This window comes from Tamandua tetradactyla, chromosome 12, assembly GCF_023851605.1.
Source record: "Tamandua tetradactyla isolate mTamTet1 chromosome 12, mTamTet1.pri, whole genome shotgun sequence".
Classification (NCBI taxonomy): domain Eukaryota; kingdom Metazoa; phylum Chordata; class Mammalia; order Pilosa; family Myrmecophagidae; genus Tamandua; species Tamandua tetradactyla.
In genome coordinates, this window is record NC_135338.1 from 54,188,713 (window position 1) to 54,214,442 (window position 25,730).

At 37.8% G+C, this 25,730-nt stretch overlaps 1 protein-coding gene across 6 annotated transcripts in view; it reads right to left on the reverse strand.

The window, feature by feature from the left end:
- BTBD7 (BTB domain containing 7) overlaps positions 1-25,730 on the reverse strand; it is a 95,194-nt gene that overhangs the window by 35,603 nt on the left and 33,861 nt on the right. For 5 of the 6 annotated variants that reach the window (XR_013160433.1, XR_013160432.1, XM_077123411.1 and 2 more), the window contains one exon: positions 24,209-25,288. Coding sequence is in view for 4 of the 6 variants with exons in the window: in XM_077123411.1 (XP_076979526.1) it covers positions 24,209-25,288 (1,080 nt within the window). In the remaining 2 variants the exon portion in view is untranslated. Of the gene's footprint in view, positions 1-1,490; positions 1,569-24,208; positions 25,289-25,730 lie in introns of those variants that run through there. The other variant, XM_077123412.1, reaches the window with a different exon arrangement.

The window sequence follows — 25,730 nt, forward strand, 5'->3', positions numbered from 1 at the left end:
GTGATGCGGTACCTTTAACTTCAGCAGACTCTCCCTGATGGGGGCGTGATGTAGACAGAGGAGAGGTTGTAGGCTGACTTTAATTGCTTCAAATTTCCAAACCCTGGGGTCTGAATTCCTTGAGGGAGGGAATCCACCTGAGCTGTGCCCAACCTCTCTCCTGCGGAAGGCACCAGTTCTAGACAAGCTCTCCAACAAGCTTGTTTCTTCCTATGCCTGGGGCAGATGCAGCCTAAGAAGCCTTGAAGCTGTATCCAAAGGCAGTCCAGCCTTTGTAGAAACACAACCACAAAAAAAAAAAAAAAGAAAGAGAAAAATCCTTCTCAGAGCAGGACCCTCATTCCTCATGTTACTTTGTGTACCTTCAGATCCTATGTGGCCCCCTCCTTTCCTTCAGAGCCCAGACTCTTTCAAGTATTAAGCACTATCCGATCCAAAAAACCTCTGTTTCTTTTTTTCTTTTTCCGTCAGCCCTTCCCCCTCTGTGCCGGGGCAAAAATCTGCAACCTCTGCTTTGACCAGGTTCAGCTGAGCTGGGGGCCTATTTTTAGTAGTCAGAATTTGTGAATTAATTTCACAATTAACGCTTACTTGTGCTCAGCCCCTGCTGCTGGTAAAGTACCTTTCCTTTTACTTTTGGGAAGCAGCCTGTGTGTGTGTGTGTGGCGGGGGGGCGGCTGCCACGGCTTGGGGAACTCACGGTTCTGGGGGGGGGGCTCGTAGCCAGTCCAGCTGGTCCAGATTGGGGTATGCTGTGTGTCTGGTCACTGACATGGCCCCAGGGGTTGTTCTGTACTGTTCCTTGCTATTTAGTAGCTGCTCTGGAGGACAAACTAAATCCCACACCTTGCTAAGTCGCCATCTTGGCACTCTCTCTTGAGAAAAGCATAATAAAAGGGATAAAACATTCATACGGACATCAGTTCTCTGGACACATACATCATGTATAACCCTCTGCTACATTATAGTGCAAGGAGATTTTAACTCTGTGACCTACAGCATGCCCAAACTCCTTGAAATTGCACACGTTCTTATATGCAGGAATCTTCCTGGAAGAGAGATGTAAAATACAGCATTGGAGTCAGACTGACCAGAGAGGGGTTCCAATTCAATGTGCAATATGTGAGAGTTTCTGCTTGTTTCCTCAGCTGAAAAATGTGAATATCATCTACCTTAGGTTATTTTCAGGATTATGTAATATAATGTACACACATAGCCCTTAGTACATTGTTTAATGCATGGTTAACATTAAATGAATGGCAACTATTACAATAATTAAGTTTCCTTGTAAAAGGTACCCACTGTACTGGTGTATTCTAATTCAAAAGCAAGCACTATATCTATCCCTTGAACTTTCTTTACTATCTTTAAACCATTTTCCCATTAGTAAATTGGTACCCTTAATTCATTATAATAATAAAGAAAAAGCACAAAGCCTTTAGGGTAGAGCCATACAATTTTGATTTTCAGAATATCTACTAGTTGTTTACCTCTTAAATATGATGTGTTCCCTTCAAAATAATGTAACTCACAGAATATTTCTTCTCACAGAAATCATATTCCCTCTTCTTCCCAAAAGAAAAAGAACAGATTTGTTAACCCCAGGTAAATGACAATGTTTTCAAGCCTCAATTTATCTGTAAAATGGAGATAATACCTACCACAGAAGATAATTTGAGCATAATGTTTAACACTGTCTGGCAAAAAACAGGTACTCAATAAATCCAACTGAATAAATGAATACAGGAAGAAACTGGTAGACTGAATTATGTACCCCAATTTAGACATGATCTTAATCTCAACCTGCATTCCTGTGGTTGTGAGCCCATTGTAAATAGGACCCCTGAAGATGTTATTTTAAATTAAGATGTGGCCTAGTGGCACTGAGGGTGGGTCTTAATCTAGATTACTGGAGGCCTCATAAAGAGGACAGGAAAGTCAGAGAAAAAAGGAAAGAATATTGCCATTGACCAGAGGCAAAAGATAAAAGTCATGGAAATCCAAGGATTGTGGCAAGCTGGCACCAGAACACTACCAATCCCAGGAGAAAGAAAGTATTCTAAGCTTCCAAAATCATGAGACAATAAATTCTTGTATTTTAAACCAACCCATTATGTTTTTGGCATAGCATCCAGGTATTTGTCATAGTAGTCTAGCCAATTAAGAGAGTAACTTTTAGTAACTTTTGATCTGTAGTTTATAGATGTTATCTGTTTAAAGATTATTATGTATTAAAACAAAATTCCACCATTCCTGTATGGTTTCTGGATCCTGCAGCTAGATATCTTCCAGAAAATACAAATATATTCATGCCACATGACCTGTGAGGCTAAATATCTCAGGGCCTTTCATACAATATGAGCTCAATGAGTGTAAAATGAATAAAGTATAGGGTCATGATGCCCACACTATACCAAATATTGACGTATATGGATTGGCACATATCCCCCCTCCCCAATAATGCTCCATTTTTATTTACCTTTATTTGCTTGAAAACTCAGGCAGCTGGTAGTGTCTCAGTTTATAGACCTATTGTGATGCTCAGACTTACTATACTGTATACCACTATTTCTAATTAATTTAGTCCATCTAAAAAAATGAATATAAATTTGTAGTTCAGAAGTGGTGTTAACCAATGAGGATCTTTCTATCTTTTTAGTAAGACCAAGGCAATAGGGCACATTACTCCAGAGGTCATACTCATTCTATACTGGGGTGGGGGGAACCTTCCTATAGTCCAGTAGATTAGTGGTGAATTAATATTTGCAGGATATACTAAAAACGAAACAAAAAAATCTAACTTCACACAAACTGAAATAAAACGTTGTAGGAACAAACAGGCAAATCACAGAAAACAGCTTCTTTGTTTACCAAGATTTTAACACTCTCCTTTTTGACTCTGTTTAAAATTTTAACTATAACACTTCAACTTCATAAACAAATATTCTGAGAGTTTAAAACATCTGCAATAAGAAATGAAGACTTCAGATACTTAATATTTTTATTGCTTAAACTTATGAACAGAAGACTATCACTATAGAGTTTAAAATCACGTATGAAGTATGAAGTAAAGAACAAAAAAAACTAGTTAATCATACAGTTTAACTGAGCAAATTTCTAAAGCTCTGATAATTAGATATAAGTTCAGACGTCAGCAGGTTTAGAAAACCGATGTGATGCCCATATACTTTCTGGAATTATTTTAGTGAACTGAATCACAGCTTCAAAATTGAGCACTGTTTTTTAATGTAAACTTCAAATCAACCCACTTCAGAAAAGGTCTAACTCTATTATGGTTAAGGAAAAATACGTTTAGAAACAAAGACATTTAAGTGTGCAAATGTGTTTTCAGTTTTCTGCCATTATTTTCAGGTGTATGGATATTTCACCTACAAATGCCATGACACGTAAAACATTTATCAGAGATTTTTTAGTCTTGTCAAAACTTATTTAGTGCAAAGAACTAAAACTGAGCTCAGTCTTTCAAAGCTACCCCCTTCTTGGAGACATCTTTAGTGAGGTCTAAATTTCATTTAATTTATAATAGATAAAAACTGATATTCTTTCTCATCAAAACTTAAGAAAAAATGGTTAAGGCCAAGCAGTTTCTGGTTAGCTTGTATTTATTAAAGATTGTAGTAGGTCCATAAATACACACCAAACTAAGACTCAGTCCTTTGCAGGCTTCTGTTTGTTAATAGTGGTTATCCTGGGGGAGTGAGACAGGGAGGGTTCTTAACATCTTGCGTACAGTTTACATGATCTGAATTTCTGACCCTACTTTCCATTTTTAGAAAGTAACTAAAATACCACGTAGCTATTAAAAATAAAGTAACTATATATTAACATGAAAGATTTTCCAAAGTTTATTAAGTGTGTGAAAAAAGCAAGACACAATAACGTGTAGTGGGATGCTACTTATACTACAACAGAACAAGATAAGCATGTGAAATGCATACACATTCATACATATATAAACATTTGGAAAGAAAGCCATCAAAATATTTACTCTGTCATGAATAAGGATTTAGGGAAAAGTGTATGGTGGATGAAAGTATTTATACCTTATGTTATCTTTCTGTATTATTCCCTTTTTTCCCCCAACAATAAGCATCAACTTTTTTTCTTTTTTTGGCATGGGCAGGCACCAGGATTTGAACCTGGGTCTCTGGCATGGCAGGCGAGAACTCTGCCACTGAGCCACCATTGCCCACCCAGCATGAACTACTTTTGAAATAAATTAATTCAAATTTAAAAGGCAATTTTGGCAAGAGTTGTTAAAGGGAATGGTTTATTTATAAATATTACTGGGAAGTCAAACAAAAGTATTTTAACGCACAAAGGATACCGGAAACTTGATTACACAGCAAGGAATAGATACATGTTCCTTGTTTAGAAGTCCACCTTTGATCAAAAGAAGTGGCCTGGGAAATAAAAACCTAAATATGTGTTGCTTCATAAGGTGATTTGAAACTGTATGTGCACCCTAGAAAAATATGTTCTTAAAGTTAATCCATTCCTGTGGATGTATACTCACTGTAAGTAGACCCTTTAATGAGGCTACTTAAATTAAGTTGTGACCCATCTCAGTCAGGATGGGCCTTAAGCCTATTAGATAAGGATTTAGGGAAAAGTGTATGGTGGATGAAAGTATTTATACCTTATGTTATCTTTCTGTATTATTCCCTTTTTACCCTCAACAATAAGCATCAACTTTTTTTCTTTTTTTGGCATCTTTATAAACAGAATGGATTGCGGAGAAAGAAAGCCATGGAAGCAAGAAGCTGAAAGCAACAAAACCTAGAAGAGAAGGCAGAGGCCAGAAGATGCCACCATGTGCCTTCCCATGTGGCAGAGGAACCAAGGATTGCCTGTAGCCTGTCTTGATAACACCTTGATTTGGACACTGTCTTAAACTCAAAACTAAGCAAATAAATTTCCATTGTTTAAGTCAAACCCCTTCACGGCAATTTGCTTTGAGCAGCTTAGGGAACTAAAACACCTCATCTTTAAAATGGGAAGAACAGAGAGCAACCTGAACTAAGAAGGTCCATACAGCCAGGGACCTTTGGAGAGGAAGAAGGAAAATGCCCCCGGGGGAGCTTCATGAAACAAGAAGCTGGGGGAGGAATCTAGCAGACGTCACCATGTGCCTTTCCAACTGACAGAAGTGTTCTGGAACCCTTGGCCTTTTTTTTTTTCTGTTCGTCTTCTTGAGTCAAGTTTCTGGTTTCAAATGGCTCTCTCATTTCTCCAGAATGTACTCTTAAAAGACTCCAATCAGTTGATTAAAAAGTCCTCTTAGGGCAGACCATGGAGGCTCAGCAGGCAGAGTTCTCTCCTGCCATGCCAGAGACCCGGGGTTCGATTCCCAGTGCCTGCCCATGCGAAAAAAGAAAAAACCTCTTAAAGGTCTGCAGTAACCTGATTAAGACCCAGCTTGAACGCAGGGGTCACATTTCTATGGAAACATTCTAATCAAGAAGTCCTCCCCACAACTGGGGATCATCACTCCTTGGACCTTTCCCAGTGCAACCAATGGGCTCTCTCTCTCTGTAGGCCTTGCTGCCCTGGTTGCATCGACCATGGGGCTGTCCTAGCTGCCTTGTCCTTAGCTGTCACTAAGGAATCATGACCACCATCAAATAAACCTGCTGCCAGGACCCTGCTGCCAGGCACCCTGGGACAGGCAGAGATGCAGGGGCAGTATCTCTATCTCAAAGTGACATCCACAGCTGGAGCATCCACCCTGCAACTTCTAACTTTGGTATACACAATTGAAATCATTGTGCACTTTCTCCAATCAGGGCATCTTCATGGGAGGTGGAGGGAGGGAGAACCCTAAAGTGGATTTGGGGTAGGTCTTAGGGCCTCTGTGTTGTCAGTCCATGCCAAACACCCTCTTTCAATCTGGTGAAAATCCCTCCAGTACTTTCTGCATAATATGGTAAAACTTAGAAATATAATTTTATTTTAAAATGTAAAAAAGATATGGTGAAAAGTGGCCAAGATGGCGGCTTAGTAAGGTACGCACGACTTAGTTCCTCCTCCAGAGCAACTACTAGGTGATCAGAAACAGTGCAGAACAGCTCCCGGGGCCACGGCAGGGACCGGACACACAGCGTACCCCAGTCTGGACTGGCTGGACCACCTGCGAGACTCCGCTGCAGTGAGCTCCCTGAGCAGCGCGCGCTTTCCCGGGCAGTGGCGGCTGGTGGCCGGCGCCCCTTTCTCCCTCCGTCCCGGACTGTCTGAGAGTCTCGGAGAGGCAAGTTTCCCAAGTCGCGGCGGCCGGCGGCCGGCACCCCTCTCTCACAGGCGGCTTCCCGGACCGGCTATGAGTCTCGGATCAGCAAGTTCCCCAAGCCGCGGTGGCCGGCGACCAGTGCCCCTCCCTCACAGGTAGCTTCCCGGTCCGGCGGCGAGTCTCGGATCAGCAAGTTCCCCAAGCCGCGGTGACCGGCTCCCCTCCCCCACAGGCGGCTTCCCGGTCCGGCGGCGAGTTTCGGAACACCGATTTCCCAAAGCCGCGGTGGCCGGCAGCCAGCGCCCCTCCCCCACAGGCGGCTGCCCGGAGGGAGAAAAGGGAGTTTCCGACAGTGGCAGGGACTGGGTTCGACCAAACACCAATAGTGGCATTAATAAAGGAGCCACAACATCTTTTGCTGGTGGGACCCACAGACAAGCGCCACATACTGGGGAGGATAAAAAAAACTGAGCCCAGAGACTTCACAGGAAAATCTTTGAACCTGTTGGTCTCACACTCAGGGAAATCTGATTAAATGTCCAAACGCCAGCAAAAAATAACAAATCACATCAGGAAAATGGAAGATATGGCCCAGTCAAAAGAACAAACCAATAGTTCAAATGAGATACAGGAGCTGAGACAACTAACGCTGAATATACGAACAGAAATGGAAAACCTCTTCAAAATCCAAATCAATAAATTGAGGGAGGACATGAAGGCAAGGGATGAACAAAAAGAAGAAATGGAAACTCTGAAAAAAAAAATCATAGAATTTATGGGAATGAAAGATACAGTAAAAGAGATGAAAAAAACAATGGAACCTACAATGGTAGATTTCAAGAGACAGAGGATAGGATTAGTGAACTGGAGGATGGAACATCTGAAATCCAAAAAGAAACAGAAACTATAGGGAAAAGAATGGAAGAATTTGAGCAGGGGCTCAGGGAATTGAATGATAATATGAAGCGCACAAATACACGTGTTGCGGGTATCCCAGAAGGAGAAGAGAAGGGAAAAGGAGGAGTAAAAGTAATGGAAGAATTATCACTGAAAATTTCCCAACTCTTATGAAAGACCTAAAATTACAGATCCAAGAAGTGCAGTGCACCCCAAAGAGAATAGACCCAAATAGGCGTTCTCCAAGACACTTACTAGTTAGAATGTCAGAGGTCAAAGAGAAAGAGAGGAACTTGAAAGCAGCAAGAGAAAAACAATCCATCACATACAAGGGAAACCCAATAAGACTATGTGTAGATTTCCCAGCAGAAACCATGGAGGCAAGAAGACAGTGGGATGATATATTTAAATTACTAAAAGAGAAAAACTGCCAACCAAGACTTCTATATCCAGCAAAATTGTCCTTCAAAAATGAGGGAGAAATGAAAACACTTTAAGACAAAAAGTCACTGAGAGAATTTGTGACCAAGAGACCAGCTCTGCAAGAAATACTAAAGGGAGCACTAGAGTCAGATATGAAAAGACAGAAGAGAGAGGTGTGGAGAAGAGTGTAGAAAGAAGGAAAATTAGACATGATATATACAATACAAAAGGCAAAATGGTAGAGGAAAGTATTACCCAAACAGTAATAACACTAAATGTTAATGGACTGAATTCCCCAATCAAAAGACATAGACTGGCAGAATGGATTAAAAAACAGGATCCTTCTATATGCTGTCTACAGGAAACACATCTTAGACCCAAAGATAAACACAGGTTGAAAGTGAAAGGTTGGGAAAAGATATTTCATGCAAATAACAACCAGAAAAGAGCAGGAGTAGCTAGACTAATATCCAACAAATTAGACTTCAAATGTAAAACAGTTAAAAGAGACAAAAAAAGGAACAATTAAACAAGAAGACATAACAATCATAAATATTTACGCACCGAATCAGATTGCCCCAAAATACGTGAGGAATACACTGCAAATACTGAAAAGGGAAATAGACACATATACCATAAGAGTTGGAGACTTCAATTCACCACTTTCATCAATGGACAGAACATCTAGACAGAGGATCAATAAAGAAACAGAGAATTTGAATATTACAATAAATGAGCTAGACTTAACAGACATTTATAGGGCATTACACCCCACAACAGCAGGATACACCTTTTTCTCAAGTGCTCATGGATCATTCTCAAAGATAGACCATATGCTGGGTCAGAAAGCAAGTCTCAACAAAATTTAAAAAGATTGAAGTCATACACAACATTTTTTCAGATCATAAAGGAATGAAGTTGGAAATCAATAATAGGCAGACCGCCAGAAAATTCACAAATACGTGGAGGCTCAACAACACACTCTTAAACAACCAGTGGGTCAAGGAAGAAATTACAAGAGAAATTAGTAAATATCTCGAGGCGAATGAAAATGAAAACACAACATATCAAAACCTATGGGACACAGCAAATGCAGTGCTAAGAGGGAAATTTATTGCCCTAAATCCCTATATCAAAAAAGAAGGGCAAAAATTCAAGAATTAACTGTCTACTTGGAAGAACTGGAGAAAGAACAGCAAACTAACCCCAAAGCAAGCAAAAGGAAAGAAATAGCAAAGATTAGAGCAGAAATAAATGAAATTGAAAACAATAGAGAAAATCAATAAGACCAGAAGTTGGTTCTATGAGAAAATCAACAAGATTGATGGGCCCTTAGCAAGAGTGACAAAAAGAAGAGAGAGGACGCAAATAAATAGGATCAGAAATGGAAGAGGAGACATAACCACTGACCTCACAGAAATAAAGGAGGTAATAACAGGATACTATGAACAACTTTACGCTAATAAATACAACAATTTAGATGAAATGGATGGGTTCCTGGAAAGACATGAACAACCAACTTTGACTCAAGAAGAAATAGATGACCTCAACAAACCAATCACAAGTAAAGAAATTGAATCAGTCATTCAAAAGCTTCCCAAAAAGAAAAGCCCAGGACCAGACGGCTTCACATGTGAATTCTACCAAACATTCTAGAAAGAATTAGTACCAACCTTGCTCAAACTCTTCAAAAAAATTGAAGTGGAGGGAAAGCTACCTAATTCATTCTACGAAGCCAACATCACCCTCATACCAAAACCAGGCAAAGATATTACAAAAAAAGAAAATTACAGACCAATCTCTCTAACGAATAAAGATGCAAAAATCCTCAACAAAATTCTAGCAAATCGAATCCAGCAACACATTAAAAGTATTATACATCATGACCAAGTAGGATTCATCCCAGGTATGCAAGGATGGCCAATCGAATCCAGCAACACATTAAAAGTATTATACATCATGACCAAGTAGGATTCATCCCAGGTATGCAAGGATGGTTCAACATAAGAAAATCAATTAATGTAAAACACCATATCAACAAATCAAAGCAGAAAAATCACATGATCATCTCAATTGATGCAGAGAAGGCATTTGACAAGATTCAACATCCTTTCCTGTTGAAAACACTTCAAAGGATAGGAATACAAGGAAACCTCCTTAAAATGATAGAGGGAATATATGAAAAATCCACAGTTAATATCATCCTCAGTGGGGAAAAATTGAAAACATTCCCCCTAAGATCAGGAAAAGACAAGGATGTCCACCATCACCACTATTATTCAACATTGTGTTGGAGGTTCTAGCCAGAGCAATTAGACAAGAAAAAGAAATACAAGACATCAAAATTGGAAAGGAAGAAGTAAAAATACCACTGTTTGCAGACGATATGCTACTATATGTTGAAAACCCGGAAAAATCCACAACAAAACTACTAGAGCTAATAAATGAGTACAGCAAAGTAGCAGGTTACAGGATAAACATTCAAAAATCTGTAGCCTTTCTATACACTAGCAATGAACAAGCTGAGGGGGAAATCAAGAAACGAATCCCATTTACAATTGCAACTAAAAGAATAAAATACCTAGGAATAAATTTAACTAAAGAGACAAAAAACCTATATAAAGAAAACTACACAAAACTGCTAAAAGAAATCACAGAAGACCTAAATAGATGGAAGGGCATACCGTGTTCATGGATTGGAAGACTAAATATAGTTAAGATGTCAATCCTACCTAAATTGATCTACAGATTCAATGCAATATCAATCAAAATCCCAACAACTTTCTTTTTCAGAAATAGAAAAACCAATAAGCAAATTTATCTGGAAGGGCAGGGTGCCCCAAATTGCTAAAAACATCTTGAGGAAAAAAAACAAAGCTGGAGGTCTCATGCTGCCGGACTTTAAGGCATATTATGAAGCCACAGTGGTCAAAACAGCATGGTATTGGCATAAAGATAGATATATCGACCAATGGAATCGAATAGAGTGCTCAGATATAGACCCTCTCATCTATGGACATTTGATCTTTGATAAGGCAGTCAAGCCAACTCTCCTGGGACAGAACAGTCTCTTCAATAAATGGTGCCTAGAGAACTGGATATCCATATGTAAAAGAATGAAAGAAGACCCGTATCTCACACCTTATACAAAAGTTAACTCAAAATGGATCAAAGATCTAAACATTAGGTCTAAGACCATAAAACAGTTAGAGGAAAATGTTGGGAGATATCTTATGAATCTTACAACTGGAGGCGGTTTCATGGACCTTAAACCTAAAGCAAGAGCACTGAAGAAGGAAAGAAATAAATGGGAGCTCCTCAAAATTAAACACTTTTGTGCATCAAAGAACTTCATCAAGAAAGTAGAAAGACAGCCTACACAATGGGAGACAATATTTGAAAATGACATCAGATAAAGGTCTAGTATCCAGAATTTATAAAGAGATTGTTCAACTCAACAACAAAAAGACAGCCAACCCAATTACAAAATGGGAAAAAGACTTGAACAGACACCTCTCAGAAGAGGAAATACAAATGACCAAAAGGCACATGAAGAGATGCTCAATGTCCCTGGCCATTAGAGAAATGCAAATCAAAACCACAATGAGATATCATCTCACACCCACCAGAATGGCCATTATCAACAAAACAGAAAATGGCAAGTGCTGGAGAGGATGTGGAGAAAGAGGCACACTTGTCCACTGTTGGTGGGAATGTCAAATGGTACAACCACTGTGGAAGGCAGTGTGGCGGTCCCTCAAAAAGCTGAATATAGAATTGCCATACGACCCAGCAATACCATTGCTAGGTATCTACTCAGAGGACTTAAGGGCAAAGACACAAACGGACATTTGCACACCAATGTTTATAGCAGCGTTATTTACAATTGCAAAGAGATGGAAACAGCCAAAATGTCCATCAACAGAAGAATGGCTAAACAAACTGTGGTATATACATACGATGGAATATTATGCAGCTTTAAGACAGAATAAACTTATGAAGCATGTAATAACATGGATGGACCTAGAGAACATTATGCTGAGTAAGACTAGCCAAAAACTAAGGGAACAAATACTGTATGGTCCCACTGATGTGAACCGGCATTAGAGAATAAACTTGGAATATGTCATTGGTAACAGAGACCATTAGGAGATAGAAACAGGGTAAGATAATGGGTAATTGGAGCTGAAGGGATATAGACTGTGCAACAAGACTGGATACAAAAACTCAGAAATGGACAGCACAATACTACCTTATTGTAATTTAATTATGTTAAAACACTGAATGAAGCTGCATCTGAGGTACAGTTGTTTTTTTTTCTTTTTTATTTATTTTTATTTTTTTCTATTATCGTTTTATTTCTTTTTCTGTTGTCTTTCTATTTCTTTTTCTAAATCGATGCAAATGTACTAAGAAATGATGAATATGCATCTATGTGATGATATTAAGAATTACTGATTGTATATGTAGAATGGAATGATTTCTAAATGTTGTGTTAGTTAATTTTTTTAAGTAATAAAAAAAAAGATATGGTGAAAGCTTGAAATCTTAGCAATGTTAAGTGGAGACCTAGGGGCCACAATATACTCTTAAGGTTTTTTTTTTTAACACAGTGAGAAACCATTTTGCTATTGAGTCACACTAAATTTTCCATATTTCCCCCCTGAGCTGACTTATACCTCAGTATTCACTTAGTAGTTCTAAAGTTGTGTGTGAATTTAATGCAATGATGGAAAAATATCCACAGATATTTTAGAGTTGTTTGGAGAATAAAATATTTTCATAATAATAATGAAAAAAAGATCAGGGGAAAAGAAATCCTGGGAGAGAGAAGTACAGTGCAAAGGCCCTAAGGCATAAATGAGGTTAGCATACTTGAGGATCAGAAAGAAGGCAAGTCAACAGATGAAGCAACCCAAGTGTCCATCAATTGATGAAAAAATAAATAAAATGTGGTATATATCTAGAGTGGAATATTCCTCAGCCACAAAAAGGAATGAAGTTCTGGTAGATGGATGAAACTTGAAGACATCCGGTTGAATGAAATAAAACAGACACAATAGGACAAACATTGTATGGCCTCATCGACATGAGATATAAGCAAACTCTTAGTCAGAATCTAGAATATAGGTTACAAGGGGACTGGGTGCGAGTAGGGAATGAAGAATTAATGCTTTAATTAATTTTCTATTTGGGTTGACTATAAAGTTTTGATAATGGATGGTGGTACTGGTAGCACAATATTGTGAACATAATTAACAACACTGAATTACATATGTGAATGTGGTTAAAAAGGGGAATTTCAAATTGTATATATTTTACTAGAATTAACATTAAAAAATAAAACAAAACAAAAAAACATAGCACCTAAAATGGGAAGAACGATAATGGCTACTACCGAGGCTATGTAAGGATTAAGTGTGGTATTCCATAAAAAGAGGTTAGTCCAGTGCCTAACAGTAATAGCTAAACAATATAATCACTAATCTATCTTATTCTTGTACTCGTTTCCTTCTGCCACTTTCAAAATGAGAAGTAGCTAGAATGCTTGCGTCTGGTCAGGGTGTTTCCATCTGGATATTTTAGGAGATCAGAGCAATTATGGTTTTAAGGCAGAAACTTCAACTCTCTATCTCAATAATGAATTTGAAAAGCCATGATACTTGTACAATGCAGAGGTTCTTTCTTTGTCATTTTCTCTCAGTTACTAATACCACCCTCTACTTCTATTTTCCTCATACCAGACAACCTACATCCTTGAATGCATTCATTAGTTTTTCTACTTGACGGTAGAAGGTATAAGAGGAGTTGTCAAAACTTGACTGTGGCTGCATCAGAAAAATAAAAATAAGTTGGGGCTTTGGAAAAAAGGCAATAATTAGGCCCTTTCTCTTAGTGTTCCTAAGAGGAAAAAGAGACTATAATAATTGAATCAAAGTACAGAGTGGCAGTTTACATAAAATAGCCCAACATGGAAAAGCTCAATCTATAAACCATTTTTTATGACCCTTGCCCTGCCATCTAATGTTGAATGTTCCTTGAAATCGTAATCATAGATGTCATGAGTCTGAATGTGAATATGTATCACTGATTTAAAAAATCTGAATCTGGTAATTATTTTAGACTTTAGAAACTTGGAACAATGCTTTCAAATGACATGTAAGGGAAATAACTGGAGTCTTACCTTCATAAATTTTCTACTAAAGAGTTAACACACTTGAGTCTTAAAAATATTTGTTAAGAGCCTCCTAAAAGTGAGCCAAGCAAGACCTTGGTGCCTGCACATATAAGAGAAAACAAACCCAAGTTGAGGTACCCTGCCAGAATTTATATGGTTACTATGTGGCAGAGCCAGAAGTGGAACAGAGATCTAAGTCCAAAGTTCATATTTCAAAGATGCTATTAAATTTGGGCATTGTTATTTATCTCTGCACCTCTTGTGCAAATGGGAAACGCATTCTCCATGCTTCACAGGGGTGTTGTGAGGGTGAAATGAAACAATGCGTGTGAAATGTCTATCCCAGAGTTAGTACATAGTGGCCTTCAAAATAATGATAGTTTTAATTCTCTTCTCCTTGTTGTAGCCTCTTGCATAGCAATGGTGTTCAATAAATGCTAAGTTAGTTTTTTAAGGTCTTGAAAAGACTATGTGTTTATTTTAAGTCTCCTGACACCAAAAGTTTAGATCAATTGATGCAATTAACTATTCTGCTTTACTCTGAAACTCATATATAAATGGTGATACATGCAAAAGTATAATGAATAGATACCTCAGTAATTCAAAACTAAATGTGATACCATAAGTTTGTCTGCAAGTCTTTCTAGATTTCACCTTTTTACTCTACCCATTCTTGAAATTTAAGGATCATCGAGAAAAGGTTTTGCTTTTTCTTGAGAAAAGGCTTCTAATTTAAATTCCACATAATTTTAAATAAAAAATAAAAGATATCTAAATGAACTATACTGCAAGTGAACTGAATATATTTTAGAATGAACACTTCTTGCTATGGATAGGAACTGTCTGATATACATTTACATTAAAAATCATACAACGAACCATGATATTCATTTACTACTCACTGTTTCGTAAGTATACAAATAAGGATGAATGAACAAACAACCCACTTTCAATCACTTCCTTCGTTTTCAAGAAACAAATATTAGTTACTCCTTATAATTTTATTTTCCATTAATAAATCAAACAAGACAAACAAAAAGTAAAACGATACTCAATATAGAAACAGAATTTCCAAACTACTTTAACATTCTGAATAATATAATTTATTCTGAGCTTAAACTATCATTACTGTAAATAAAATTTTAATATTGAGATCTTAGACAATTAGTTATTTGATCTAAATTATGAATTTGGAAAAAGATAAGATTGGCCCTCAATTAAACTTTTTTAACTTTTAAAGATGAATATCTTTGACTGGCTTCCAAGAATATTTAAAACTCAGTTGCTATTCTATTTCAAATAAATTGACAAACAAGCAGTAGATGGAGAAAGTTTTATATGAAATTTAACTTAAAACCATGAGTTTAGGTAGTGCATTAGAAACCATTTAGGCCACATCTAAACTAACTTTTATAAATCATTCTTCATATTTATCTACTCGGTTGGGGTAGTTTCATTTTATTTGCAACTTCTAATTAAACATCTATTACACCTCCTGCTCCCCTCCCCACCTTTTTAAAGAAAAAGGTTACTCAATTTTTTTTTTTTGGCTTTTCAAAAGGGGAATTTAATAAGTTGCTCGTTTACAGTTCTAAGGCTGAGAAAATGTCCCAATTAAAACAAGTCTATAGAAATGTCTAATCAAAGGCATCCAGGAAAAGATACCTTGGTTCAAGAAGGCCGATGAAGTTCAGGGTTTCTCTCTCAAGTGAGAAGGCACATGGTGAACACAGTCAGGGCTTCTCTCTCGGCTGGACAGGCACATGGCGAATATGGTGTCATCTGCTAGCTTGGTCTCCTGGCTTCCTGTTTCATGAAGCTCCCAGGGAGGTGTTTTCCTTCTTCATCTCCAAAGGTTGCTGGCTGGTGGACTCTCTGCTTCATGGTGCTACAGCATTCTCTGCTCTCTCTGAGTCTCTCTGAATCTCCAAAATGTTTCCTCTTTTATAGGACTTCAGAAACTAATCAAGACCCACTCAAATGGGTGGAGACATGTCATCCCCTAATCCAGTTTAACAACCATTCTTAACTAAATCACATCAACCAGGGAGATGATCTCATTACAGTTTCAAATATACAGTATTGAATAGGGATTATTCTACCTTTAAGAAATGAGATTTATATTAAAACATGGCTTTTCTTAGGGGGCATACTTCCTTTCAAACCAGCACATTCCACCCTCTGGCCCCTAAAAAAGACATGTTTTCAACATATACAAAATACATTAATTTCATAACAACATCAGAAATCCTTAAACCTATCAGTAGCAATACGATGAAGTACAAAATTAGAGACAGTATAAAACCTCATCAAGTCAGTTATAGACATGATCTGTCCTAAGGCAAAATTTTCTCCATTTGCTCTGGACCTTTGAAAACTCATAGCAAGTTATTTGCTGCCAACATGTAAAGGAGGAACATTCACAGATACACAGACATTTCCATGGGGAGGAAGGAACACAGGGGTCACCAGACCCATACACTTTCGAAAACCCGCAGGGCAAAGTCCATTAGATTTCAAAGTCTGAGACTCATTTATCCTTAAGGCTTTAGAAAGTGGCAGTCCCACCCTTTCCAAATGCCTATGCCTGCCTCTCTCTGAATGCAACCTTGGGGGATATTGGGGAGACCACCTTTCTCTCGGCTCCACCCTCTCCAAGCATTGGGGCCGCACCCGGGCTCTCTGCCATCTCCGGGGCACACGCTCAGCCCCTCCATGTGGTGGCAGCCAGGCTCTCCCCCAACCCCAAGAAACGTGCTTCACCCTCTCCAAGGCCTGAGGCGGCATGACTCTTCCACTGCAAAGAGGTGGAAGGCCCATTCTCTGCCTTTGGGGCAAACTCACCCTCTCCACGGGCTTGGGTGGGTCCACTCTCCTGGCCCGAGGCTTCCTGACTTCAGACCTCAGCCTCCACGGTTTTGCCTCTGAAGTTATTTTTCCTCCAATGTGTCCCTTCTCTGAACCCCTCAGTCCAGACTGGCAGCGGCTCTGTTTATACAGGTCCCACAGCACTCTCGTTGGCTTTCTATGCAGTAGTGTTGAATCATGCCCATCAGACATAAGGAGTTTCCACAAATCTTTCCTGGATAACGCCATGTCCGATCCTGACTTTCTCTGAAATGGCTGACTGGTTCCACACTTGGTTAAATCCACACTATACTCTGTAGTCTCCCTTTCTGTAGGCCCAGAATTTTACGGGACCTCAATTTCTGGTTTCTTTTTACTCAAGAGTTCAGTTTTCAGCTTATCTCTTTCCTGTCGCATTTCACTATAAGCTGCAAGGAGAAACCAGACTGCACTTTCGACATTTAATTTGCAGATCTCTTCTGCTAAATATCCAAGCTCATGGCTTTTAAAATCTGCCTTCCAGCCAATACCATTAGTCAACTTTGCCAGATTATCTGCCATTTTAAAACAAGGATCACCTTCCTTCCAGTTTTCAATAACACGTGCCTCATTTCTTTCTAAGGCCTCATCAGAGGTATCTTTAGAGTCCACATTTCTACCAACAGTCTCTCCAAAGCATTCTAGGCCTTCTCTATCAAGCTTCTCACAACTCTTCCAAAATCTTCCCTTTATCCATTTAAAAAGCCGTTCCAATATGTTTGGTATTTGCAAACTGCAGCAGCAGCACCCCACTCTCCGGTACCAAAATCTGTTCTAGTTTGCTAGCTGCCAGAATGCAATATATCAGAAATGGAATGGCTTTTCAAAAGGGGAATTTAATAAGTTGCTCGTTTACAGTTCTAAGGCTGAGAAAATGTCCCAATTAAAATAAGTCTATAGAAATGTCTAATCAAAGGCATCCAGGGAAAGATACCTTGGTTCAAGAAGGCCGATGAAGTTCAGGGTTTCTCTCTCAAGTGAGAAGGCACATGGCAAACACAGTCAGGGCTTCTCTCTCAGCTGGACAGGCACATGGCGAATATGGTGTCATCTGCTAGCTTGGTCTCCTGGCTTCCTGTTTCATGAAGCTCCCAGGGAGGCGTTTTCCTTCTTCATCTCCAAAGGTCGCTGGCTGGTGGACTCTCTGCTTCATGGTGCCGCAGCATTCTCTGCTCTCTCTGAGTCTCCGGTTACTCAATTTTTGAAGGTATTAAAAATAATCCAAAACATGCAACTGGAGCCTACTAAGAGGAAAACCACTGTGCTAGGTTCTTTAGGGAATTCAAAGATGACCAAAGTTTTGAGTCTGTATTTAGGGAGGATATAATACACTAGCAGTTGAAAGAGGAAATGAAACAGATATACAGGCAATTCTAAAACAAATTAGAAAGTATAAAAACCTAAAAGGAAAATAAGACTGTTTTAGAGGTCTTCAAAAACTAATGATTCCAGACGAAAGAAAAGTGTGAGGAAAGAAAAGCTTGTATTCCACATGAGAAATGGTTCAGTTTCAAAATAAAATATGTAATGAAATTTAGATTTCAAAGGAATAATATTTACAGTAAAACTTGTTTTCAAAATGCTAGATTTCATTATGATTAGAGATGTATAACCCAAGAGTCATTAAAATTGCCATTCGTAATTCGAGACTTCCGGAGAAGATGGCGGCTTAGTAAGACGCGCGGGTCTTAGTTCCTCCTCCAGAAAAGCAACTAAAGAAACAGAAACAATACAAAACAGCTCCCGGAGTCACGACAGAGACCAAAAAAGACAGCGTACCCCATTCTGGAACGGCTGAACGGGTAGGGAGAATCCATTGCTGTGAGATACCCGAGGGGTGCACGTTTTCCCGGCTGGGGTGGCTGGCGTCTGGGGTCCCCTCCACGCACGTGGCTCCCCGGTCTGACTGGGAACATTGGATAGCGGGGCCCTCCCGTCACGCTTGGCGTCTCGGGCCAGCTGGGCAATTTGGACCGGCACTCCCCCAAGCCACGGCCAGCGACCCCCGCCTCCACGCGCGGTTTCCCAGGCCGACTGCCCCGCAGACAAACGACCGCCACGAGCGCCACCTACTGGGCAGGAAAAGAAAAACAGAGCCCAGAGATTCCACAGAAAAACCTTTCAACCAGCTGGGTCCCACACCCAGGGAGATCTGATCAAATGCCCAGACACCAGCAGAAAATAATGGATGACGCTCGGAAAATTGAAGATATGGCCCAATCAAAGGAACAAACCAATAGTTCAAATGAGATACAGGAGCTGAGACAACTAATGCTGAATATACGAACAGAAATGGAAAAACTCTTCAAAAACCAAATCAATAAATTGAGGGAGGACATGAAGAAGATATGGGCTGAACAAAAAGAAGAAATAGAAAATCTGAAAAAACAAATCACAGAACTTGTGGGAGTGAAGGACAAAGAAGAAAAAATGGAAAAAACAATGGATACCTACAATGGTAGATCTAAAGAGACAGAAGCTACAATTAGTGAACTGGAGGATGGAACAACTGAATTCCAAAAAGAAACAGAAACTATAGGGAAAAGAATGGAAAAACTTGAGCAGGGAATCAGGGAACTGAATGACAATATGAAGCGCACAAATATACGTGTTGTGGGTGTCCCAGAAGGAGAAGAGAAGGGAAAAGGAGGAGAAAAACTAATGGAAGAAATTATCACTGAAAATTTCCCAACTCTTATGAAAGACCTAAATATACAGATCCAAGAAGTGCAGCGCACCCCAAAGAGAATAGACCCAAATAGGCGTTCTCCAAGACATTTACTAGTTAGAATGTCAGAGGTCAAAGAGAAAGAGAGGATCTTGAAAGCAGCAAGAGAAAAACAATCTGTCACATACAAGGGAAACCCAATAAGACTATGTGTAGATTTCTCAGCAGAAACCATGGAAGCTAGAAGACAGTGGGATGATATATTTAAATTACTAAAAGAGAAAAACTGCCAACCAAGACTCCTATATCCAGCAAAATTGTCCTTCAAAAATGAAGGAGAAATTAAAACATTTATAGACAAAAAGTCACTGAGAGAATTTGTGACCAAGAGACCAGCTCTGCAAGAAATACTAAAGGGAGCACTAGAGTCAGATACGAAAAGACAGAAGAGAGAGGTATGGAGTAAAGTGTAGAAAGAAGGAAAATCAGATATGATATATACAATACAAAAGCCAAAATGGTAGAGGAAAATATTATCCAAACAGTAATAACACTAAAAGTTAATGGACTGAACTTCCCAATCAAAAGACATAGAATGGAAGAATGGATTACGACCCAGCAATACCACTGCTAGGTATCTACTCAAAGGACTTAAGGGCAAAGACACAGACGGACATTTGCACACCAGTGTTTATAGCAGCATTATCTACAACTTCAAAGAGATGGAAACAGCCAAAATGCCCATCAACAGACGAGTGGCTAAACAAACTGTGGCGTATACCTACGATGGAATATTATGCAGCTTTAAGACAGACTAAACTTATGAAGCATGTAATAACATAGATGGACCTAGAGAACATTATGCTGAGTGAGTCTAGCCAAAAACTAAAGGACAAATACTGTATGGTCCCACTGATGTGAACCGACATTCGAGAATCAGCTTGGACTATATCATTGGTAACAGAGACCAGCAGGAGTTAGAAACAGGGTAAGATAATGGGTAACTGGAGCTGAAGGGATACAGACTGTGCAACAGGACTAGATACAAAAACTCAAAAATGGACAGCACAATAATACCTAAGTGTAATGTAACTAGGTTGGAACACTGAATGAAGCTGCACCTGAAATATGGTTTTTTGTTTGTTTGTTTGTGTGTTTGTATCTTTTGTTTTTGTTTTTTTCTTTTTCCTTTTTATATATATATATATTATTAGTATTATTATTTTAATTCTCTTCTCTATATTAACATTCTATATCTTTTTCTGCTGTTTTGCTAGTTCTTTTCCTAAATCGATGCAAATGTACTAAGAAATGATGATCATACATCTATGTGATGATAGTAAGAATTACTGAGTGCATGTGTAGAATGGAATGATTTCTAAATGTTGTGTTAATTTCTTTTCTTTTTTTTGATTAATAAAAAAATTAAAAAAAAAAAAATTGCCATTCGTGAAACTGAGATTAATTCTCCATCTATATTTTGTGTTTAACTGAAACCTGCATTTACTACTCTGATCTGCTGATAATGGTCTTAAGTTTGGCTCCATTATTCTCTGGAAAGTACATTTAGACTAATTTCCTGAAGAGGAAACAATTACAGACAGAAGGAAAATGAACTGCCAGCTCAACTGAACTGAGACAGAGGAAGACTGCCAACACTAGGACAATGGAGAGGATGGGGGGAAGGATGAATGGATTAGTGGAGACAGTTTTGTCTTTGCTATTTTGCATTTGTTTCAAGTCACATACTCTTGGAAACTGATCAAATTGCTAAGGAAAAAATTAGGTCATTGCTTTCAGTTAAGTTTCTCTGATAAATTTTTAATTCAATAAAACATAATTACATGCACTATGATAAAAAATACTGACAATGCATTACCGAGTCCATTTTGGAACTAAAGCTATACATAAATTTCATATTCCAGAGACTGAAAAACACATTTTTGATCAAGATAGAAAATAAAGTAAAATCTTCAGTGTAAAGTCTACTTTAAAATGCCCCACAATGGAATCATATATGTAGATGATGGCGCTAATTCTGAGCTATTTTGTTCTGAGGTCAACAGTATTTATTAGTGCATTAGAAACCATTTAGGCCACATCTAAACTAACTTTTATAAATCATTTAGGAAACATAAATTCCTATGGGCAGGGGCCTGGGTTTTTAAAGTTCATAAGAAAATTCATGCTTCTTTTAAAGAGTGGATTTTTCCTCAAAAAACAAATCTATAAATCAACAATATATCCTCTATATTATTCTCACATTTTCAGAGCTGCTTTACTTTCAATGGTGATGGATCTCTTAAATTCCATTTATGGGTGGTATTAACACTAATATTAGCTTTAGATATCCCAACTATTTAACCTTAGTTAATTCTCTGTAAATGATGTTCCTCTATGAGACCATCTAAAGAAACCTAGTGTGCAAAACTTAGTAGTAAAAGAATTTAAGACAAAGTTACCTTCTAATTTATATTCAATTATTTAACAGCTGTTTACCCAGTACAGTCTAAAGTCATTATATACTAACATACTGATTATTCACCATGTATCAGGCACTATTCAATTCACGTAACATAATATTGCCTTTAATTCTCATAATCGTACCTCACAGGGTTACCTTTCTTATATAACAAATATGAAACAGGGGTTTAAAGAAGTTAAGTTACTTGCATAAGGTCAAAAAGTTAAGACACAGAAGAAAAGAATTCAAACCCAGTTTCTCTGGTTCCAGAACCTGAGCTCTTAAGCTTTATGTTATAAAATTTATCCCCAAGTAATCAAATACTCGTCCCATGAAACTGAGACAAAAATTATGTTACAGTCATATCTATTATAACCCCTAATATGAGTAGTACCACTAAACCCTATGTGTTTAATAACAAAAGGAAACAGAAGAATTATATATACCCAAACTTAAGAGAGTATTTGTAGGCTGTCTTTTTTCTTTTAAGTAACCAAAATTAAGGTGACACAGAGTATTGTTTTATATCTTTAAATGTATGAACAAAATACAATTTCTAGCTAAATGAAAAAAAATTTAGCTCCCTTAGATAAAAGAACTCTAATTGAGAGTAATAAAGTATTACCAAAAAACCAAGAGCTGGCCCACAATTTTACTTTTCATTCAAAACTTAAATACACACAAAACCCCCCACTGTATTAAAGATTTCTCATTTTCTTAAAACAGCAAAGTATAGACAACACATTTTATGTCAAAAATAAAAACAATCCAAGGAAATAAAGTATTAAACTTTTTGGTAATGCTGCAAACTTCAACTTTTTTCTTTAGAGGTATTTTCTGACAAATTTGGTTTTACAGAGTCACTTATGGTAGCTCAAGTTACTATTACATTATTTATGATAACATTTTCCTATGTCTGACATCGAAATATTCTATTATCAATACAGTGATTCTGAATTGAAATTGATGAGTAAAGAAAACATTCTAATGATATTCTGATTGTGGTAATAAAACAAATCAAGTACGATTACTAGAAAATATAACAGTAAAGTAAGATTTTAAGAGATTCTTTTTATGTAAAGAAACCTCAACTTTTCTTCATCCATTTATCAATGCTTCTTCTGTACAACTCTTTCCATTTTATTACTAACACTGTTATTCAATTGTGGTTTTTTTTCCTTAAAGCCCTAGTAATTTGCTGATTTAGCAATAAAAAACACACTATTCTCAAGTGAGAAAAATGTGCTTTGCTTTCCTTATTTAAATTCATGTCATTTTACCCAAACCATTAACATTCTAATTGGCAACTTCTAATGTATTTTTTAAGCAAGTAAACATTAATTAAATTAAATTTCTCAAATAATCCCATGTGATGTAGCTTGGTTTCTTTTATTTAAGGCCAGAGAAAACTCAGGATGCATTTTATCAAAATTGTAAACTCCCTTTACTCTCTCACGAAAGGTTTCTTTCCAGCTCTGAAATACTATGATACTGGCATTTACCAACAGATAGATATACACTTCTTTTAATGTAACTTTCTTTTTTTTACATGGGCAGGCACCGGGAATCGAACCCGGGTCCTCTGGCATGGCAGGCGAGCATTCTTGCCAGCTGAGCCACCGTGGCCTGCCCTAATGTAACTTTCATGTAGTCATTGGCCTATAACACAAAAGACTTGCTGTCCTAACTTTAAATTTTGTTTAAATTAAATGAAGGCACATGAGTCCAGCACTCACTGTGCCTTACACACTGTAAGCTACTGCATGATGTACAGGTTGAGCTTAAAAATAAGATACAGGATATTTAAACATTTAAAGCAGAAATCCTGCTCAATACTCTAATTCAAATAAATCTGTATCCAAATGTGACTGTCTTCACTTTTTAATGAATATTTATTCTTATTCTAAATATTTAAGCATCAACAAGGCACTAAACGTAAATATGAAAATCTAAGTTATTCAAGGAATCCTAGATAAAGTATAACCTTAAAATCTGATAAACTGGCCAATCCAAAGCTCGGGTAGAAACAGAGTATAGATGGGTGGTAGGTAGACCACCTAACACATTAAATTAGGGAGAAAAGAGTTTCAAATGTCATCTACTGCTATTTAGTCACTAGTGGTTTGTTTTTTTTTTTTTTGCATGGGCACAGGCACGGGGAATTGAACCTCGGTCTCTGGCATGGCAGGCGAAAACTCTGCCTGCTGAGCCACTGTGGCCTGCCCTAGTCACTAGTTTTAAACACTTGTTTTTTTAATAGTCGATAAACAGCCACATAATAATTGACTCTCAATTCTGTCTGAGATGTCATACCTTTAAGTTAAAAAAAAAAAAACTATCCCTAACACATCCAAAACAATGAAATCATCAATTTATCAGTCATGTTTTCAATTTGGAAGACATATGTAATTCTAAAATTAAGATTTAAAAATCAGAATTTCATACCTTGTGCAAGCAAGTTAAATTCCAAGAACAGCGCTATATGGTAAAGTTCCATGGCTTCTTCTGCCTTGGTCATGTTTGGCTTCCCTGCGACGAGAGCCTGAACTTCACTGAGACTCCCCACAGAGGGGCTACAGTGTAAAACTGAGAGGTCTACCATGTCGGTATACATACAATGTAATATAACTTTCGCATATTTTTTTGGTATAATGGACTCATCTAATATAATTCTTGTGGGAGTCCTCAAAGTTCTTTCTGTGATTTCTTCACCCGTCCGAATCCTCCTTTGTAATAAATTTCGAAAAAATGGGGACCGTGCTGAAATAATAGCCTTGTGAGCTTTGAGCTCTTCATCTAAGCAGTTCTGATTTCCACCAAAAGCTTCAACCAGTTCAGAGTCTGAAGAAAAACTCAGGACAACATCATAATAACACATGTAATCAAAGAGTCCACGCATATCTACATCGAGGGAATTTGGTGTTCCAAATTCTTCACTAAGCTGAACGAGGATATCGACATTTTGAAACCTGGAGTCCTCCATTCCAAACTCTCCTGTATAAAGGTAGTGTAACAAAGCAGAAAACATAGGCATATCTATACCAGCTGTATTGATGTCCATTATTATCTCTGCTCCATACTCAGGTGAGGAAGAAAGCAGTGTTTTAAAAAATGGACACCTTGCCGCCAAAATGGCACGATGAACAGGAAAACAAGTTTCTTGAAATATTAAGTCTACATCAGTACAATACTTGTACTCATAAAGATCAGCCATATCTTTCTGCAATGTTCGGGCTTCAGGTCTAGCTAAACTGGCTTGTAAAGAAAGTTCCTTTAAGGCTGAAGTTCCCTCATATTCCTCCACTAAAGCATTGACATCTCTAACATCCCAACCAGAGAGGAGTTCTCGCATCTGCTTGGCGTGATCAGCAGATCTATTAGATTTCCGACGCTTAATAAACTTCTTTTTGAGGGTGGCAAGGCCAGAGGTTCTCTTTTTTTTGTCTTGTGGTTTCTCATGGCCATGGTCAAGGCTATACAGTTTTGATTCACAGCCATAGCCTTGCTGAGAATAGGATGATGTTCCTAAGAAGAAAATGAAACAAATGAAAATTTGTCTCTCTTTTCTTTAACATTCATTTTCAACATTTACTTTAATACATTTCATGCCAAAAGATTTTACAGACTTTCCTGGGCCATTTAAATGAAACCAACTTTTGTTTTTATAAAGGAAGATATAAAGTTCAAATAACACATTTTTCTATCAAATAAGAAAAAGTAAGAATAGAGCAAATTATTTTGAATTAAAAAATGCTTTTGATTCTCTGGATATCAAGGACTTTGTAGATATTAATCTATGGATTTTTAGGAAATAAGAGCTAGATAGATTTGTAAAGTAAGAATATTACTTTTATATAATTGGAACATGTTTTTTTTCTTCTTAACTTCATCAAGGCTGCATTTGTATGGGTAAAATAAATGGACCAGGACATAAGAGACATGTATTTCACTATTTTCACACCAATGG